Raw genomic sequence first — 21,399 nt, forward strand, 5'->3', positions numbered from 1 at the left:
ATATCAATATACTACATAGACTTAAAATACGTATGACCCAAAACTTAGCCCATTTCAAAAACAATTCATAACGGAAGCGTGAGGCGGGCGTAAACCAAGTGTGCACATTCCAAGCCGTCCATACGCCTAAGTCGAGGATTTACCTACATACAACAACAATTTCAAAAGTTAGTCTTATTACTAAATTTTGCTTACAATACCACTTACTAGTCGCAATCGTTTGATTTCATTACTATCATTAAGCATTCGATTTACCCATTTAGATGGGTGAGCTTATATTCTCATAAGAGATTCAAGCATATCGCTCACAACCCGGTAATAGCGGTTCGGTTGCTTTCAACATAAGCCTATCGTTCAATCCGTACAACGGATTGAACTTCATGCATCACGATTTTTGCTTACACGACCACCCGTTCTAGTCGGTTGGCCTCATACCCTTACTCGACCTAGTTACATGAACCGGTCGACTAGCATAATATAGCATAATTCTTGGTTAGCATAAGCGAAATCCGCAAGGGATTTGCTATTCGTTTACTAAAACCATAACCATTGCAATATAGTATAAACATTATAACAAGAGTTGTCCAATATAAATATTAACAATTTAAAGTAAACTTTCGTATGCAACAAAACATACCTCGGTCTTGTGATCCTTCCGGCTTCTTAGAATTCGATCCTTCTTCCTTCACACCTAAATCAACATGATCATTCATTCGTTTAGTACCCAAACTTTCATTCCATCATTTTCCAATTTACACATAACTACTCATTCAAGCATTTCATCGAGCACCTAGTAGGCGTTACCTTAGTAAAGCATAGTGTACAACATTTAAAGCATAACTCACCAATTCATCCTATGTGCCATCAATAATCAATCTAATTCTCATAATTCCTTTAATCTACATCAATTTATCTAGCATTCGGGTACTACAAGCTGAAATTACATACCCAATTACATACATTCTCGATTCCCATAATCTCTATATTCTTAACAAAATTTTCACCAAGTGGGTTTATAGAGGCTTTCTTTCAATTAACCAAAATCAATCATGATTTCTACTCTAGGGAGTACCCTTAACATATAAACAACACAAATCACATCACAATTTCATGGTTGGGTCGAAACCCTAGTTCTACAATTTACCAAATCTAGAAATTCGACTTACCACTTGATTGGGTATGGGTAAATGATCGAAATTCTACCACATGCAACTGATAATCATCGATTTTCCCTTGTCAATTTGGTGAATTTGGTGAGAACAAGGGTGAGCCCTTGTTTTTCTTGTTCCTGGTCGATCCACACACGTACAGTGTGTGGGTTTTGTGGTTTTCTCCTAATTAACCCTCACTTATTAACATTTACATATTACCCCCTTATGTCTTGTTACATTTGTAACTATTAACCTTAAAATCCCCTTTTTAGTATCATATTACCATTCACCCTTAATCATATTATGTTTATTATTATATATCATGTTTTTCATTTTTGGGGTGTTACAAGTCTACCCCCCTTAAAAGAGGTTTCGTCCCCGAAACCTGGACATATAACAGTTTTAATCGTGTACATACCAAACAGAAATGGATAGTGCTTCCTCATTTCATCTTCCGTTTCCCATGTGAGTTCTGACCCCTTTCGGTGCTGCCATTGTACCAGCACTTGTCGGATAGCCTTGTTGCGGAGCTTCTTCACCTTGACGTCTTTAATGGCCATTGGTCTTTCGACATAATTCAACCCCTCGTCTAACTCAATGTCATCGAGAGGTACTAACGCGGTTTCATCCGCAAGACACTTTCTCAATTGCGACACGTGGAAGGTATTGTGAATTCCGTCTAGAGTAGGCGGTAATTCTAATGGATATGCAACCCTTCCAACACGAGCCAAGATTTTAAACGGCCCAATATACTGAGGGCCTAATTTACCCCGTTTACGAAAACGGATTATGCCTTTCCATGGCGACACCTTCAACAGAACGAAATCTCCAACTTGAAATTCGATATTTCTCTTGTCTCCATAAGCATTTTGCCGATCCCGGGCTGCTTTTAAACGAGCCCTAATCAATTCAATCTTTTCATTTGTCATTGCTATTAAATCGCTTGGCGCGAGCTCCCTTTGCCCTACTTCACCCCAACACACGGGAGTTCTACATTTTCTCCCATATAGTAATTCGTATGGCGCCATTTGAATGCCACTGTGGTAACTATTGTTATAAGAAAATTCCACTAGCGGTAAATGGTCATCCCAATTTCCCCCAAAATCTAAAGCACACGCTCTCAACATATCGATAAGTGTTTGAATGGTTCTTTCTGACTGGCCGTCAGTTTGAGGGTGGTAGGCGGTACTTATGTGCAATTTCGTTCCCACACTCTCGTGAAATCTTTGCCAGTAGCGAGAGGTAAATCTAGTATCACGATCAGAGATGATTGACACGGGCACCCCGTGTCGAGACACGACCTCGTTCATGTATGTCACACCCCCAAAATCCCACCTGCGGAGTACTACCGCTTGAAGGCGTGACTGACCAGGATCCAGCCACCAATCATGCTGAACAAGCATATAATGATCATAAAAGTTTAACCAATACGATTGGTGTTTCAAAACAAACAAGTTTAAGTTGCAAGCGGAAGCATAAGTTTAAAGTTATAACATAAGTTCCAAAAGTTTCCAAGTTTAACATAGCATGTAGCAATCCCTGTCCCACAACGATCCTCCTCCATGCAAGCTCCCACTGAGTATCTATGGTCCTGCAAAGCATGTAGTAACGAGTCAACAACTAGTTGAGTGAGTTCACGGGTGGGCGTTTGTTTTAGTTGTTTCAAAAACAGTTTCCTTTATCTGGCATCCTGCCGTGGGGGTTACCCCATAGTTTAAAAACGTGACATGTTCGTTCCCAGTTACTCCGGCACTCCGGCCGTGGGGGCTACCCCATGTACATCCTCCGGCTCTCCAGCCGTGGGGGCTACCCCATGTGTATACTAGACTCGTTACCGTATCGATTGCTGACTGTAGTCATGTTTATGTGCCCTGAAAACATCAATGTCTATCATCATTGACGTGCCCCAGATCCATTAGTTCACGCCCGTCCTCTGCGGCACGGTGTGAGGCTTGTCAGACCTAAATAGCGCTATTTAACTAATGACCCGCTCGCCATTGGCCCGGCGATTAGTCGATACAAAAAGGAGGGACTTCGTGATAGAGTTTTAGTCTAGTACGTTTATCCGTCCATCCGGACGAGGAATCACATTCCTGAACAACTGACGTCCTACCCAAGGAGGACGAGGAACCCACGTTCCTTAACCCCGTTCCCAACCCAGGGAATCCCATGCTTTGTAGAGAGTGTGAACTCACCTTGGTTTGCTCGGCAGTTAATCACAGAAAGTCAATCAAGTCGCAAGCAGTCAATAACGTCCTAACACGGTTATCACTTATAATCAGATTCGAACCAAGTAGTGCACAAATGTTCAACACGTTTGGCAAACACGTTTAACAGTACACAGTATCAACAGTAGCACATAAGGTTCACAAGTTCAGCCCAACTACTTAGGCCCAAACACGTAAAAGCAGTTAACACAGAAGCCCATCAGTCTGGCCCATTAACTAAGGCCCAAAAGTGTGGTCTCGAGTCGCAACCGGACTCGCAAGCATGGTCTCGAGTCATGCTGTGTGTGTTGATCATGGATGGTTGCGAGTCGCAACCGGTGTCGCAACCGTAGTCTCGGTTCATCATGCTAAGGTCTCGAGTCGCAACGGGACTCGTAACCTGTGGTCTCGGCTTGTCCTGCTATGGTTGCGAGTCGCAACCGCGTGGTCTCGAGTCATCACGCTGTGGTTGCGAGTCGTAACTAGGTGATTGCGAGTCGGTAGCAGTCGTTTTCAAGTTCACGTGTTGATGCAGATGTAGTCAGCTTAGTGGTACAATATGATCAGGCCCAAATCAGGAAATAACCAATAGCATTCCACTAACAGTTTTCCTAATCAGGCTATTAGTCAAAGATGGATCAAAATCACAAGGGTTTTCAATCTTCAACTATCATTCAAAGTGTTCTTCATACATTCAAACCCATATTCATCAAGTATTCAACCTTTATTCAAACAAAACTATGTACAACCATCAAGATACAATTTACTAGCATGCATCCTAACATGACAAACATACTCCTTAGCCGATTTCATGACATATGTAAACCGATTTCATGAATCATCAAATCTAGTAGTTTAAACTCTATTTAACACATGAACACATTCCAACACTAAACTTTTTGACACACATAAAACATCATCTCATTCATGCATCTATTTAAGCACAATCATAACATGAACATACTATCACTAAGCATTCAACAATAATCATCAAGAAGCACTAACAATAAACATCATCTCATGCATTTTATTATTTAGCATGACTAACATAAATCCATAGACATTAAAAGCACTAACCGGTTGGTGATGTGTGTGTGTGTGCCGATCCGAAGTCCAAATCCGAGAGTTCTTGTGTCAACCGAGTGGATCCGAGGGTCTTGGAGGTGTGTTTGTGTGCTAGAGTTCTAGTGGGAGAGAAGATAGAAGTGTGTGTGTGTTCTTGTTTCAACAAATGGCAAAGTTAACTAAGGGTGGTGTATTTATAGTCAAGTTCCAAGTGTTACACCCTATGGGTTTCGGCTAAGGGTTTTCGGCCCAATGGCCCAACCGGCCAAAGGCCCGAACCGGCCTAATGGTTACGGTTCACTCGAGACCACATGGTCTCGAGTCGGGTCCTTGTTGTTTCGTGTCGGGTTCTCGGTTCACATATGACACGTACACATATATATACAATGCACACATAACAAAGCACTTATCACATAAAAAGGTTCACGTTATCATTAAGTTCAATTGGTTAACTAATCACGTAACGTACAAGCAAGTCACATCAAGACACAACGAAAGGTTCTAGATTTCGAGTTGTCACATTATCCCCAAGTTGAAATAAATTTCGTCCCGAAATTTGACGGCACTCACTGAGGAAGCTAGTCAAGTTGTAAGGTTTTCCCGGTTATCCTGGGGTGTCACATCCACCCCCCGTTGATCTGGAATTTCGTCCCGAAATTCCGTAGCTTCAGCCTCAGTAGCGTTTGTACTGTTCTCAAACAGTTGGGGATACTTTTGTTTCATCCGATCTTCGCGTTCCCAGGTAAACTCTGGGCCGCGACGTGAGTTCCAACGAACTCGAACAAGAGGTATTCTAGTGCTCTTGAGGACCTTAACATCCCGGTCCGTGATCTCGACAGGTTCTTCGACGAATTTCAACTGTTCGTCGATCGTGAGTTCCCTCAGAGGAACTACGTGCGTCTCATCTGACAGACACTTCTTCAGATTCGACACGTGGAAAACGTTGTGAACTGCACCGAGTTCTGCTGGTAATTTCAGTCTGTAGGCCACCTTGCCTATTTTCTCAAGAATTTCGAAAGGTCCAACGTATCGTGGGTTAAGTTTGCCGCGTTTACCAAAACGAACCACACCCTTCCAGGGTGAAACTTTGAGTAATACCCGCTCCCCAACCTGGAGTTCAAGTGGTTTCCTGCCCTTATCGGCGTAAGCCTTCTGACGGTCACGAGCGGCCGCCATGCGTTGTCGTATTTGAGCAATCCGCTCAGTAGTGTCTACCACATGTTCTGGACCAGTGATCTGACTATCCCCCACCTCTGCCCAACAGAGGGGTGACCGGCATTTACGTCCGTACAATGCCTCAAACGGAGCAGCTTTAATGCTGGTGTGGTAGCTGTTATTGTATGAAAATTCCACAAGTGGCAGATGTCTTTCCCAGCTGTTGCCAAAGTCGATTACACATGCACGGAGCATGTCTTCTAAGGTTTGAATAGTTCGCTCGGACTGCCCGTCCGTCTGTGGGTGATACGCTGTGCTCATATCTAGACGTGAGCCAAAAGACTTGTGCATTGCCTGCCACAGTTCCGAAGTAAAACGTGCATCTCGATCAGAGATGATAGAGGTGGGCACCCCGTGCCTCGAAACAACTTCCTTGAGGTATACCTCTGCCAGAGTGGAGAACTTATCCGTCTCCTTGATTGCCAAAAAGTGTGCGGATTTCGTGAGTCGATCCACGATCACCCAGATAGTATCGTTTCCGCGCTGTGATCTAGGTAGGCCAGTAACGAAATCCATGGAAATCTGCTCCCATTTCCATTGTGGTATCTCTGGTTGCTGAAGTAGGCCTGAAGGTTTCTGATATTCCGTCTTGACTCGCGCACAAGTCAAACACTTGCTGACATAAGTTGCTATGTGGGCCTTCATGCTAGGCCACCAATACGTAGTCTTAATGTCGTGGTACATCTTGTCCGAACCAGGGTGTACCGAGTAGCGAGATTTGTGCGCTTCATCCATCACAAGTTCTCGTAAGTCGCCATAGTGCGGGACCCAAATGCGTCCTGTTACATAATAAGCACCGTCTTCCTTCTGTTCTAAACGTTGCCTTGACCCGCGTAGAGCTTCTGCTCTAACGTTTTCTGGTTTCAGTGCTTCTATCTGAGCAGCTCGTATTTGCGAAGGTAGACTAGAATGGATCGTGAGTTGTAGAGCTCTTACGCGCTTAGGCGTAGTGTCCTTCCGACTGAGGGCGTCTGCCACAACATTGGCCTTGCCCGGGTGATACCTGATAGAGCACTCGTAATCATTCAGCAGTTCGACCCATCGTCGCTGCCGCATATTCAGTTCCTTCTGCTTGAATATGTGCTCTAAACTTCTGTGGTCAGTGTAGATGGCGCACTTGGTTCCGTAAAGGTAATGCCGCCATAGCTTAAGTGCGAAAACAACAGCTCCCAGCTCTAAATCATGCGTAGTGTAGTTCTTCTCGTGAACTTTGAGTTGCCGTGAGGCGTAGGCTATGACTTTATCTCGTTGCATCAATACACAACCAAGACCTTGAATTGATGCATCACAGTAAACCACAAAATCATCTGTGCCCTCTGGCAGTGAAAGAATAGGTGCACTACAAAGTCTATCCTTTAGATGCTGAAAGGCTAACTCTTGTGCATTTCCCCAATGATAAACAACGCCTTTCTGCGTTAACAAAGTGAGAGGCTGCGCGATCTTAGAAAAATCCTTAATGAATCTCCTGTAATAACCTGCCAATCCCAAAAATTGGCGAATTTCCTTCGGTGTACGAGGCGCAGGCCAGTTCTTAATAGATTCCACTTTGGATGGATCTACGTGAATACCATCCTTGTTCACCACATGCCCTAGGAAATGGACTTCACGAAGCCAGAAGTCGCATTTCGAGAATTTCGCGTAAAGCTGTTCCTTCCGAAGGAGTTCCAGAATAAGTCGCAGATGTTGTTCGTGCTCTTCTTGACTCTTAGAATAGATCAGGATGTCGTCGATAAAGACTATAACAAACTTGTCCAGGTACGGCTTGCACACTCGATTCATCAAATCCATAAAAACTGCCGGTGCGTTCGTCAGCCCAAACGGCATGACCAGAAACTCATAGTGCCCATAACGAGTTCTAAAGGCCGTCTTAGAGACATCCTCTTCTCGAACTCTCAGCTGGTGATATCCCGATCTCAGATCGATCTTTGAATAGTAGCTCGACCCCTGCAACTGGTCGAACAAGTCGTCAATGCGCGGTAGAGGATAACGATTCTTCACAGTCACTTTGTTGAGTTCTCGATAGTCGATACACATTCTGAAGGTACCGTCCTTCTTTTTCACAAACAGTACTGGAGCTCCCCAAGGCGATGAGCTAGGACGAATAAAACCCTTATCCAAGAGTTCTTGTAGTTGCGTGGAGAGTTCTTCCAACTCTGATGGAGCTAAACGATAAGGTGCACGGGCTACAGGCGCGGCTCCAGGAGCTAGATCAATCTGAAACTCGACTTGGCGATGGGGCGGAAGACCAGGTAATTCCTCAGGGAATACCTCAGGATAGTCGCGTACAACCGGAAAATCTTCTAACTTCTTCTCCTTCTCTGTGGTATCAGTAACTAGAGCCAAGATCGCAGTGTGGCCCTTTCGTAAGCATTTCTGAGCCTTAAGAAGAGAGATGATGTTCTCAACAGCACTTCTCTTGTCGCCACGAATCATGAGAAGTTCACTACCTAAACCAGGAATACGAACGATCTTCTCGTTGCAAAGAATCTCTGCTCGGTGTTGGGACAACCAATCCATCCCAATGACAACGTCGAAACTACCCAAGGCGATAGGAATAAGGTCGATAGAGAAGGTCTGGTTAGCGAGAATAAGCTGGCAACCCTTGACTACGTGTGAGGCTTCCAAACTCTTACCATTAGCTAGCTCTACGGTGTGCTTGTCGCTCAGGGGTGTAGGAATACGCTTAAGCATCTTACTAACTTCTAGTGACACATAGCTAGTATCGGCACCCGAATCAAATAAGACTGTAACATAAAAGTCGTCGAGAAGGAACTTACCCGTCACCACGTTGGGATCATTCCTTGCTTCACCTTGACCAATCACGAACACTCGTCCCCTAGCACCATTGTTGTTGTTCCCATTGTTACCATTCCCCTGATTGTTGTTGTTGTTCTGGTTTAGTTGGGGACAATCTTTCTTGAAATGACCTTCAGCTCCACACTGAAAGCACCCTTTGTTGTTACCCTGCTGCTGTCGCTGGTTCTGCTGAGGTTGCTGACGATTCTGATTGGCGGGATATGCGCTCCTGCAATCCTTCGCAACATGACCAGGCTTGTTGCATCGATGACAGTTGCCCCTGGCGCATGGCCCACTGTGATGTAGGTTGCAACGATTGCATTTGGGGTGATTTCCTTTGTATCCACCATGACTTTGACCACCAGACGATTGCTGACTGGGGCTCTTGTGATCGTCCGTCTTTCTCTGCTGAGACTGAGTTTGCACTGAAGTTGAACCCCTGCTTGAAGTTCCATCCCATTTCCGTTTATCCCCACTAGAAGCACCAGAAGTAGTTGCAGCACCTATACGCTTCGGTAACTTGTTCTGCTCCACCGCTTGGTCAGTGAGACGGTGAGCCAACTGTACAACCTGCTGGATAGTAGTCAAATTCGCTGAAGTCACATGACTTTGGATCTCTGGCACCAAGCCCTTGAGATAGAGTTCAATTCGCTTATACGGAGGATCCACCATTGTGGGACACAACAAAGCAAGCTCATGCGATCTCTTAGTGTATGCCTCAATCTCTGACCCCGACATCTTGAGATTGTAGAACTCATCTTCCAGCTTGTGAATGTCGTCACGACTGCAGTATTCTTCCCTGATCATTTCCTTGAAAGTTTCCCATGGGGTGGCGTTGGCAGCAACCAACCCTAACATCTGCACTTGCGCATTCCACCACGTGAGAGCCAAACCCTCGAGAGTACCAGTAGCATACTTCACCCTGCGCGCTTCAGGGCATTCGCACATTTCGAACACAGACTCCAGTTTCTCAAACCAGTGTAGGAGACCTACTGCTCCTTCAGTGCCGCTAAAAGTAGTGGGTCGACAGTCCATAAAGGTCTTAAAAGTGCACACCGGTGCCTGAGCATACTGACCTAAGGTAGGTGAAAAAAAGACAGAGTTTAACACAAAGGTTGGTTCACGAGAGTAGGATCCAAATGATCCTAGAACAATTTCGGACTGCAGGATATACCTCCTGCGTGCGCAGCTGCGAGCGCTGCGGCAACTCGCTCGTTGATCAAAGCCGTCAACTGGGCTTGTGTCATGTTAACGCGTCCAGACATGGTTCTTCATAATAAGAGTAACACGTGTGAGAGAGGTTCGCGAAAGTACGATAGTAGGACAAAGTAAGCACGCACGTGTTCAAACAACAGTAGCTATACTAATCAAGCATACCACGAGCAATGTACTACGTAACTAACAAGTAGGCAATATACGCACAATATATTACCTAGAACGTCGAGCCTTGCATGAGGAGCGAAGTGTCGTTGTGGACCGTTGAGCACTGTTCCGGTTATAGTCTGGTTTTAACAAAAACGTTTCTCCTTTATTAAAACCAAGTTCACTATAACCAATGGCTCTGATACCAATCTGTCACACCCCCAAAATCCCACCTGCGGAGTACTACCGCTTGAAGGCGTGACTGACCAGGATCCAGCCACCAATCATGCTGAACAAGCATATAATGATCATAAAAGTTTAACCAATACGATTGGTGTTTCAAAACAAACAAGTTTAAGTTGCAAGCGGAAGCATAAGTTTAAAGTTATAACATAAGTTCCAAAAGTTTCCAAGTTTAACATAGCATGTAGCAATCCCTGTCCCACAACGATCCTCCTCCATGCAAGCTCCCACTGAGTATCTATGGTCCTGCAAAGCATGTAGTAACGAGTCAACAACTAGTTGAGTGAGTTCACGGGTGGGCGTTTGTTTTAGTTGTTTCAAAAACAGTTTCCTTTATCTGGCATCCTGCCGTGGGGGTTACCCCATAGTTTAAAAACGTGACATGTTCGTTCCCAGTTACTCCGGCACTCCGGCCGTGGGGGCTACCCCATGTACATCCTCCGGCTCTCCAGCCGTGGGGGCTACCCCATGTGTATACTAGACTCGTTACCGTATCGATTGCTGACTGTAGTCATGTTTATGTGCCCTGAAAACATCAATGTCTATCATCATTGACGTGCCCCAGATCCATTAGTTCACGCCCGTCCTCTGCGGCACGGTGTGAGGCTTGTCAGACCTAAATAGCGCTATTTAACTAATGACCCGCTCGCCATTGGCCCGGCGATTAGTCGATACAAAAAGGAGGGACTTCGTGATAGAGTTTTAGTCTAGTACGTTTATCCGTCCATCCGGACGAGGAATCACATTCCTGAACAACTGACGTCCTACCCAAGGAGGACGAGGAACCCACGTTCCTTAACCCCGTTCCCAACCCAGGGAATCCCATGCTTTGTAGAGAGTGTGAACTCACCTTGGTTTGCTCGGCAGTTAATCACAGAAAGTCAATCAAGTCGCAAGCAGTCAATAACGTCCTAACACGGTTATCACTTATAATCAGATTCGAACCAAGTAGTGCACAAATGTTCAACACGTTTGGCAAACACGTTTAACAGTACACAGTATCAACAGTAGCACATAAGGTTCACAAGTTCAGCCCAACTACTTAGGCCCAAACACGTAAAAGCAGTTAACACAGAAGCCCATCAGTCTGGCCCATTAACTAAGGCCCAAAAGTGTGGTCTCGAGTCGCAACCGGACTCGCAAGCATGGTCTCGAGTCATGCTGTGTGTGTTGATCATGGATGGTTGCGAGTCGCAACCGGTGTCGCAACCGTAGTCTCGGTTCATCATGCTAAGGTCTCGAGTCGCAACGGGACTCGTAACCTGTGGTCTCGGCTTGTCCTGCTATGGTTGCGAGTCGCAACCGCGTGGTCTCGAGTCATCACGCTGTGGTTGCGAGTCGTAACTAGGTGATTGCGAGTCGGTAGCAGTCGTTTTCAAGTTCACGTGTTGATGCAGATGTAGTCAGCTTAGTGGTACAATATGATCAGGCCCAAATCAGGAAATAACCAATAGCATTCCACTAACAGTTTTCCTAATCAGGCTATTAGTCAAAGATGGATCAAAATCACAAGGGTTTTCAATCTTCAACTATCATTCAAAGTGTTCTTCATACATTCAAACCCATATTCATCAAGTATTCAACCTTTATTCAAACAAAACTATGTACAACCATCAAGATACAATTTACTAGCATGCATCCTAACATGACAAACATACTCCTTAGCCGATTTCATGACATATGTAAACCGATTTCATGAATCATCAAATCTAGTAGTTTAAACTCTATTTAACACATGAACACATTCCAACACTAAACTTTTTGACACACATAAAACATCATCTCATTCATGCATCTATTTAAGCACAATCATAACATGAACATACTATCACTAAGCATTCAACAATAATCATCAAGAGGCACTAACAATAAACATCATCTCATGCATTTTATTATTTAGCATGACTAACATAAATCCATAGACATTAAAAGCACTAACCGGTTGGTGATGTGTGTGTGTGTGCCGATCCGAAGTCCAAATCCGAGAGTTCTTGTGTCAACCGAGTGGATCCGAGGGTCTTGGAGGTGTGTTTGTGTGCTAGAGTTCTAGTGGGAGAGAAGATAGAAGTGTGTGTGTGTTCTTGTTTCAACAAATGGCAAAGTTAACTAAGGGTGGTGTATTTATAGTCAAGTTCCAAGTGTTACACCCTATGGGTTTCGGCTAAGGGTTTTCGGCCCAATGGCCCAACCGGCCAAAGGCCCGAACCGGCCTAATGGTTACGGTTCACTCGAGACCACATGGTCTCGAGTCGGGTCCTTGTTGTTTCGTGTCGGGTTCTCGGTTCACATATGACACGTACACATATATATACAATGCACACATAACAAAGCACTTATCACATAAAAAGGTTCACGTTATCATTAAGTTCAATTGGTTAACTAATCACGTAACGTACAAGCAAGTCACATCAAGACACAACGAAAGGTTCTAGATTTCGAGTTGTCACAATGTAGACTTCCGCCATCTTCTCGGAAGAATAAGCTTCTTTAATGGGTAGAAAGTGGGCGCTTTTCGTAAGTCGATCTACGATTACCCATATTGTATCATGCCCCTTTTTCGTTCTTGGAAGCTTGGTTACTAAATCCATCGTTAGTTTTTCCGATTTCCACAACGGTATCCCCAATGGTTGAGATTCTCCGTAGGGCTTTTGGTGTTCCGCCTTCACTTGAGAACACGTTAGGCATTTTGCGACATATTTGACGATATCGCGTTTCATGCCCGGCCACCAATAATTGGTTTTTAAATCTCGGTACATCTTTGTAGCCCCAGGGTGGACCGAATAACGTGACTTATGTGCCTCATCGAGTAGTGCGGCCTTGACTTCACAAAATCGGGGTATCCAAATTCGGCCGAATCGCGTCTTGAGTCCGGTCGAATTTTCTTCTAGTTTATCGATTACGCCTTTTAACCTTTCTTTCTTTAAGTCTTCTGCTCCAAGCGACTTAATTTGAGATTCACGTATCGTTTCAAGTAATCGTGGCGTAACTATCATCTTTATGGACTTTATACGGAGAGGAGACGGGTACTCTCTTCTGCTTAACGCATCGGCTACCACGTTTACTTTTCCCGGGTGATAAAGGATATCACAATCATAATCTTTGATAAGTTCCAGCCATCTTCGTTGCCTCATATTCAAATCTTTCTGTTCAAAGAAATACTTGAGGCTCTTATGATCCGAGTAAATCGTACATTTCGCACCGTATAGGTAGTGTCTCCAAATCTTTAAGGCAAACACTACTGCTGCCAATTCCAGATCATGTGTTGGGTAGTTCACCTCGTGAGGCTTTAGTTGCTGCGACGCATATGCAATAACCTTTCCCCTTTGCATCAAAACACAACCTAACCCCTGGTGGGAAGCATCTGAATAAACAACCAAATCTTCAGTTCCATCTGGTAATGTCAGGACCGGAGGACTCGACAATTTCTCCTTCAGTATACGAAAAGCCTCTTCCTGTTCCTTACCACACACAAACTTTACTTTCTTTCTCGTCAGTCTGGTTAAAGGTAGAGCTATCTTTGAGAAATCCTGTATGAACCGCCTATAGTATCCCGTGAGGCCTAGAAAACTCCTTATCTCAGTCGGACTTTTTGGGGAAAGCCATCTCATTACAGCATCAATCTTTGATGGATCCACTAAAGCACCTTCCGCATTGATCACGTGGCCTAAAAACTGCACATCCCTGAGCCAGAAGGCGCATTTTGGAAATTTTGCATAAAGTCTCTCCTTGCGGAGAGTTTCGAGTACTTCACGCAAGTGCCTTGCGTGCTCAGCTTTGCTTCGCGAATAAACTAAGATATCATCTATAAACACTATTACTGATTTGTCTAACATGGGTCGGCACACCCGGTTCATAAGATCCATAAACGCGGCCGGCGCGTTTGTCAATCCAAACGACATGACTAGAAATTCATAGTGGTCATAACGGGTTCTAAATGCAGTCTTTGGAATATCCTCTTCCCGTACTCTAACTTGATGGTACCCCGAACGCAGGTCTATCTTGGAGAGCTAACTCGCCCCTTGTAATTGATCTCAAAGGTCGTCGATTCTCGGTAAAGGGTAGCGGTTCTTTATGGTCAGTTTGTTTAATTCTCTATAGTCGATGCACATACGCATCGACCCATCTTTCTTTTTAACAAAAAGGACAGGTGCTCCCCAAGGCGACACACTTGGGCTTATGAAGCCCTTATCTAGAAGATCTTGCAACTGTGTCATTAATTCTCGCATCTCGGTGGGAGCAAGTCTATAGGGAGCTTTCGCAACTGGCTTCGCGCCCGGGTTTAATTCGATGCGAAACTCTATCTCCCTTTCGGGAGGAAGTCCCGGCAATTCTTCCGGGAATACATCCGGAAATTCGTTTACGACCTCAACGTCTTCAAGCTTCGGGAGGGTTTGTCGGGCATCTCCTACATAAGCTAAGTATGCTCTACTCCCGTTAAGTACGTACTTATAAGCTTGGACCAAGGTACACAACTTGGTTTCTACGTTTCTCTATCCTTGAATACTTAATTGTTTTCCACTTGGAGCTTGAATAAGCATTACTTTATTTTCACAATTAATCTCCACATGGTTTCGCGCGAACCAATCCATCCCCACAATCATTTTAAATTCCCCCAAAACCATAGGTATAAGGTCGATGTCAAATTCTTCATCTTCTATAGTGAATTTACAATTTCTACAAACCTCGTGTAACATATAAATCTTACTATCGGCTATTTCTACTTCTAGAGGCATTGGCATTCGTTCGATCTTAAAGGACGGATGTTGTATAATTTCATTCGAAATAAATGACATAGTAGCTCCAGTATCGAATAGAACATAAACCGGTATGGAGTTTAGTAAAAAGATACCTGAAATCACATTCGGGTGAGACTTGGCTTCTTCGGATGTAATATGGAACATTCTCCCTTTGGCCCTAGAACCTTCTTGCTTCTTATCTTCTTTTCTGGACTCTTGCTGAAGTTTTGGGCATTCAGATTTGACATGCCCCTTTTCGAAACAATTGAAGCAAGTCTTCGGGCTAGTTGGACATTGATAAGACGAATGCCCTTCTTTACCACATTTGTAACATCCTTTCTTGCCTAACAAACACTCTCCCGTATGGAGTTTTCCGCACGTCTTGCAAGGAGTTATTCCACCCTTTGACTTATCTTTCTTTCCATGATCTTGAAACTTTCCCCTTTTTGATGGACTCGAACTTGCACCCTTTTCACTTGGCCTCTTTTCACCTCGCTCTTCTTGCCTTTTAATCTCAATCTCTCTATCACGTGCCAAGTTAATAAGCTCATCGAGGGTCTCGCATTTCGAGGGAGTGATAAATTCCCTGAATTCTGCCTTCAGTATGCCATAAAAGCGATTGATCTTCATTCTTTCAGTTTGCACAAACTCCGTACAAAACTTCATCTTATCCAAGAAAATACTTGATATCTCATTTATCGTCTCGTTTTTCTGTCAGAGGCGTAAGAAATCTTCTTGAATCTTATCAATGGCTGACTGAGGGCAATGGTACTTCATGAAGGGTTCCTTGAATTCTTGCCAAGTCATCGTCTGAAGTCTGTCCTCACCTATCTCCTTACTATAAGCATCCCACCAATCTTTCGCTTGAAAGGTGAGTTGTCCCGTAGCGAACATCACTTGGTCCTCCTTATCACATCGACTTCGTTTAAACACCGCCTCCATGCTTAAAATCCATCTTTGGCACATTATTGGATCGATTTTACCATCGTATGTGGTAGGCTTACATGCCATGAAATCTTTATATGTGCATCGTTGTTCATTGCCTTTACTTTTAGACCCTTCAATTAATTCTTTCAACTCTTCGATTCTGCTTGCCATCATGGCATCTACCACTCCCAACACCCGACTCTCTACTTCTTGAGCTAATCGCGGAAGATTAGCTTGCAGAACCTCCTCCGCTACCTCCGCAACCCTATTGTGAAACACTTCTTGACGGGCCGTGTCATCATCTTCATTAGTGTTTCTTGCATCAGCCATCTATAAAACAACATTTTCATTCATTATTAACGCAAGCTTTCAGTACATCATATTTCATAAGTTCGACTTTACTTCATTCATATTCCCATACTTTAGACTTTACTCGCTTTTTACGCTTTCATCATTCGTTTACATTATTCAACTCATCACTCTTTGTCTCTTCCGAGATCATTCCTTGTAATTACTATTTGTGGTTACCTACATCTATGAGGCCTTATATGGATTTCACGCAAAAATTAATAGGCTTTCGGATAATGCAGAAACTTTAAAATGTGAAAAACAAAGCAAACCAGCGGACTGGATTTACACTAACCGTAGGCGACGGCTTCTAAAAATGGGCGTCGGGTGAAAAACACTGTAGGCAGGAACTTAGGCCGTCGGCCATTTTGGGGGCGTCGGCGACGCACAACAGCGGCGTCGGCGACGGCTTGTCCGTTGTCGATTTGCTGCAGCTTTGTTTAAGCGCTTTTTATCGCATTCTCGAGCCGTTTTCAGCTATATAGTTCCTGGAACTTCCCATTTCGCATCCCCTCATTACATACAAAATACTTATCTTCAAAAATTACATTATAGGCTTACTATACGTACTTACGTTTACCGAAACTTAAATTTTTACCTCGTAGGCGATCTTGGAACGAGCACACTTTCGAGCGAGCCATTGGTTTGAGTTCAAGCGTTGTTACTCCAGCTCGAATCCCTCAAACCTAGGCTCTGATACCAACTTGTTACGCCCCAAACCTTACCTAATAAACTAACATAATGTATATAGAAGATTTTTTTAAAATTTCGGCATGACCTATTCGTTTACAATCATTAACAACCTGTTTTACACATCAAACATCAACGTTTAACATTTTTGACAGAAACCCAAAACGAAATAAAGTTTACATGGGACACGACATGACTTCAACCACCAAGTTTTTACCCAACGACAAAATATCAATATACTACATAGACTTAAAATACGTATGACCCAGAACTTAGCCCATTTCAAAAACAATTCATAACGGAAGCGTGAGGCGGGCGTAAACCAAGTGTGCACATTCCAAGCCGTCCATACGCCTAAGTCGAGGATTTACCTACATACAACAACAATTTCAAAAGTTAGTCTTATTACTAAATTTTGCTTACAATACCACTTACTAGTCGCAATCGTTTGATTTCATTACTATCATTAAGCATTCGATTTACCCATTTAGATGGGTGAGCTTATATTCTCATAAGAGATTCAAGCATATCGCTCACAACCCGGTAATAGCGGTTCGGTTGCTTTCAACATAAGCCTATCGTTCAATCCGTACAACGGATTGAACTTCATGCATCACGATTTTTGCTTACACGACCACCCGTTCTAGTCGGTTGGCCTCATACCCTTACTCGACCTAGTTACATGAACCGGTCGACTAGCATAATATAGCATAATTCTTGGTTAGCATAAGCGAAATCCGCAAGGGATTTGCTATTCGTTTACTAACACCATAACCATTGCAATATAGTATAAACATTATAACAAGAGTTGTCCAATATAAATATTAACAATTTAAAGCAAACTTTCGTATGCAACAAAACATACCTCGGTCTTGTGATCCTTCCGGCTTCTTAGAATTCGAGCCTTCTTCCTTCACACCTAAATCAACATGATCATTCATTCGTTTAGTACCCAAACTTTCATTCCATCATTTTCCAATTTACACATAACTACTCATTCAAGCATTTCATCGAGCACCTAGTAGGCGTTACCTTAGTAAAGCATAGTGTACAACATTTAAAGCATAACTCACCAATTCATCCTATGTGCCATCAATAATCAATCTAATTCTCATAATTCCTTTAATCTACATCAATTTATCTAGCATTCGTGTACTACAAGCTGAAATTACATACCCAATTACATACATTCTCGATTCCTATAATCTCTATATTCTTAACAAAATTTTCACCAAGTGGGTTTATAGAGGCTTTCTTTCAATTAACCAAAATCAATCATGATTTCTACTCTAGGGAGTACCCTTAACATATAAACAACACAAATCACATCACAATTTCATGGTTGGGTCGAAACCCTAGTTCTACAATTTACCAAATCTAGAAATTCGACTTACCACTTGATTGGGTATGGGTAAATGATCGAAATTCTACCACATGCAACTGGTAATCATCGATTTTCCCTTGTCAATTTGGTGAATTTGGTGAGAACAAGGGTGAGCCCTTGTTTTTCTTGTTCCTGGTCGATCCACACACGTACAGTGTGTGGGTTTTGTGGTTTTCTCCTAATTAACCCTCACTTATTAACATTTACATATTACCCCCTTATGTCTTGTTACATTTGTAACTATTAACCTTAAAATCCCCTTTTTAGTATCATATTACCATTCACCCTTAATCATATTATGTTTATTATTATATATCATGTTTTTCATTTTTGGGGTGTTACAAGTCTACCCCCCTTAAAAGAGGTTTCGTCCCCGAAACCTGGACATATAACAGTTTTAATCGTGTACATACCAAACAGAAATGGATAGTGCTTCCTCATTTAATCTTCCGTTTCCCATGTGAGTTCTGACCCCTTTCGGTGCTGCCATTGTACCAGCACTTGTCGGACAGCCTTGTTGCGGAGCTTCTTCACCTTGACATCTTTAATGGCCATTGGTCTTTCGACATAATTCAACCCCTCGTCTAACTCAATGTCATCGAGAGGTACTAACGCGGTTTCATCCGCAAGACACTTTCTCAATTGCGACACGTGGAAGGTATTGTGAATTCCGTCTAGAGTAGGCGGTAATTCTAATGGATATGCAACCCTTCCAACACGAGCCAAGATTTTAAACGGCCCAATATACCGAGGGCCTAATTTACCCCGTTTACGAAAACGGATTATGCCTTTCCATGGCGACACCTTCAACAGAACGGAAATCTCCAACTTGAAATTCGATATTTCTCTTGTCTCCATAAGCTTTTTGCCGATCCTGGGCTGCTTTTAAACGAGCCCTAATCAATTCAATCTTTTCATTTGTCATTGCTATTAAATCGCTTGGCGCGAGCTCCCTTTGCCCTACTTCACCCCAACACACGGGAGTTCTACATTTTCTCCCATATAGTAATTCGTATGGTGCCATTTGAATGCCACTGTGGTAACTATTGTTATAAGAAAATTCCACTAGCGGTAAATGGTCATCCCAATTTCCCCCAAAATCTAAAGCACACGCTCTCAACATATCGATAAGTGTTTGAATGGTTCTTTCTGACTGGCCGTCAGTTTGAGGGTGGTAGGCGGTACTTATGTGCAATTTCGTTCCCACACTCTCGTGAAATCTTTGCTAGTAGCGAGAGGTAAATCTAGTATCACGATCCGAGATGATTGACACGGGCACCCCGTGTCGAGACACGACCTCGTTCATGTAGACTTCCGCCATCTTCTCGGAAGAATAAGCTTCTTTAATGGGTAGAAAGTGGGTGCTTTTCGTAAGTCGATCTACGATTACCCATATTGTATCATGCCCCTTTTTCGTTCTTGGAAGCTTGGTTACTAAATCCATCGTTAGTTCTTCCCATTTCCACAACGGTATCCCCAATGGTTGAGATTCTCCGTAGGGCTTTTGGTGTTCCGCCTTCACTTGAGAACACGTTAGGCATTTTGCGACATATTTGACGATATCGCGTTTCATGCCCGGCCACCAATAATTGGTTTTTAAATCTCGGTACATCTTTGTAGCCCCAGGGTGGACCGAATAACGTGACTTATGTGCCTCATCGAGTAGTGCGGCCTTGACTTCACAAAATCGGGGTATCCAAATTCGGCCGAATCGCGTCTTGAGTCCGGTCGAATTTTCTTCTAGTTTATCGATTACGCCTTTTAACCTTTCTTTCTTTAAGTCTTCTGCTCCAAGCGACTTAATTTGAGATTCACGTATCGTTTCAAGTAATCGTGGCGTAACTATCATCTTTATGGACTTTATACGGAGAGGAGACGGGTACTCTCTTCTGCTTAACGCATCGGCTACCACGTTTGCTTTTCCCTGGTGATAAAGGATATCACAATCATAATCTTTGATAAGTTCCAGCCATCTTCGTTGCCTCATATTCAAATCTTTCTGTTCAAAGAAATGCTTGAGGCTCTTATGATCCGAGTAAATCGTACATTTCGCACCGTATAGGTAGTGTCTCCAAATCTTTAAGGCAAACACTACTGCTGCCAATTCCAGATCATGTGTTGGGTAGTTCACCTCGTGAGGCTTTAGTTGTTGCGACGCATATGCAATAACCTTTCCCCTTTGCATCAAAACACAACCTAACCCCTGGTGGGAAGCATCTGAATAAACAACCAAATCTTCAGTTCCATCTGGTAATGTCAGGACCGGAGGACTCGACAATTTCTCCTTCAGTATACGAAAAGCCTCTTCCTGTTCCTTACCCCACACAAACTTTTCTTTCTTTCTCGTCAGTCTGGTTAAAGGTAGAGCTATCTTTGAGAAATCCTGTATGAACCGCCTATAGTATCCCGCGTGGCCTAGAAAACTCCTTATCTCAGTCGGACTTTTTGGGGAAAGCCATCTCATTACAGCATCAATCTTTGATGGATCCACTAAAACACCTTCCGCATTGATCACGTGGCCTAAAAACTGCACCTCCCTGAGCCAGAAGGCGCATTTTGGAAATTTTGCATAAAGTCTCTCCTTGCGGAGAGTTTCGAGTACTTCACGCAAGTGCCTTGCGTGCTCAGCTTTGCTTCGCGAATAAACTAAGATATCATCTATAAACACTATTACTGATTTGTCTAACATGGGTCGGCACACCCGGTTCATAAGATCCATAAACGCGGCCGGCGCGTTTGTCAATCCAAGCGACATGACTAGAAATTCATAGTGCCCATAACGGGTTCTAAATGCAGTCTTTGGAATATCCTCTTCCCGTACTCTAACTTGATGGTACCCCGAACGCATGTCTATCTTGGAGAACCAACTCTCCCCTTGTAATTGATCGAAAGGTCGTCGATTCTTGGTAAAGGGTAGCGGTTCTTTATGGTCAGTTTGTTTAATTCTCTATAGTCGATGCACATACACATCGACCCGTCTTTCTTTTTAACAAAAAGGACGGGTGCTCCCCAAGGCGACACACTTGGGCGTATGAAGCCCTTATCTAGAAGATCTTGCAACTGTGTCATTAATTCTCGCATCTCAGTGGGAGCAAGTCTATAGGGAGCTTTCGCAACTGGCTTCGCGCCCGGGTTTAATTCGATGCGAAACTCTATCTCCCTTTCGGGAGGAAGTCCCAGCAATTCTTCTGGGAATACATCCGGAAATTCGTTTACGACCTCAACGTCTTCAAGCTTCGGGAGGGTTTGTCGGGCATCTCCTACATAAGCTAAGT

At 43.5% G+C, this 21,399-nt stretch overlaps 2 protein-coding genes across 2 annotated transcripts; both read right to left on the reverse strand.

Annotated features, from left to right (window-relative positions):
* Positions 1-523: 523 nt before the first annotated feature.
* LOC110900980 lies at positions 524-2,080 on the reverse strand. The gene is made up of 3 exons (XM_035976830.1): positions 1,570-2,080; positions 638-691; positions 524-534 (listed from the first exon to the last, which is right to left on the reverse strand). Exons 1-3 carry the CDS (start codon positions 2,078-2,080, stop codon positions 524-526), a joined length of 576 nt encoding a protein of 191 aa, XP_035832723.1.
* Positions 2,081-14,529: 12,449 nt separating this feature from the next.
* Positions 14,530-15,441, reverse strand: LOC110900981. Its single transcript, XM_022147836.1, has one exon. The coding sequence runs from the start codon at positions 15,439-15,441 to the stop codon at positions 14,530-14,532; it is 912 nt and encodes a 303-aa protein (XP_022003528.1).
* Between the last annotated feature and the right edge of the window lie 5,958 nt (positions 15,442-21,399).

Source organism: Helianthus annuus, chromosome 9 (genome assembly GCF_002127325.2).
Source record: "Helianthus annuus cultivar XRQ/B chromosome 9, HanXRQr2.0-SUNRISE, whole genome shotgun sequence".
Taxonomy (NCBI): domain Eukaryota; kingdom Viridiplantae; phylum Streptophyta; class Magnoliopsida; order Asterales; family Asteraceae; genus Helianthus; species Helianthus annuus.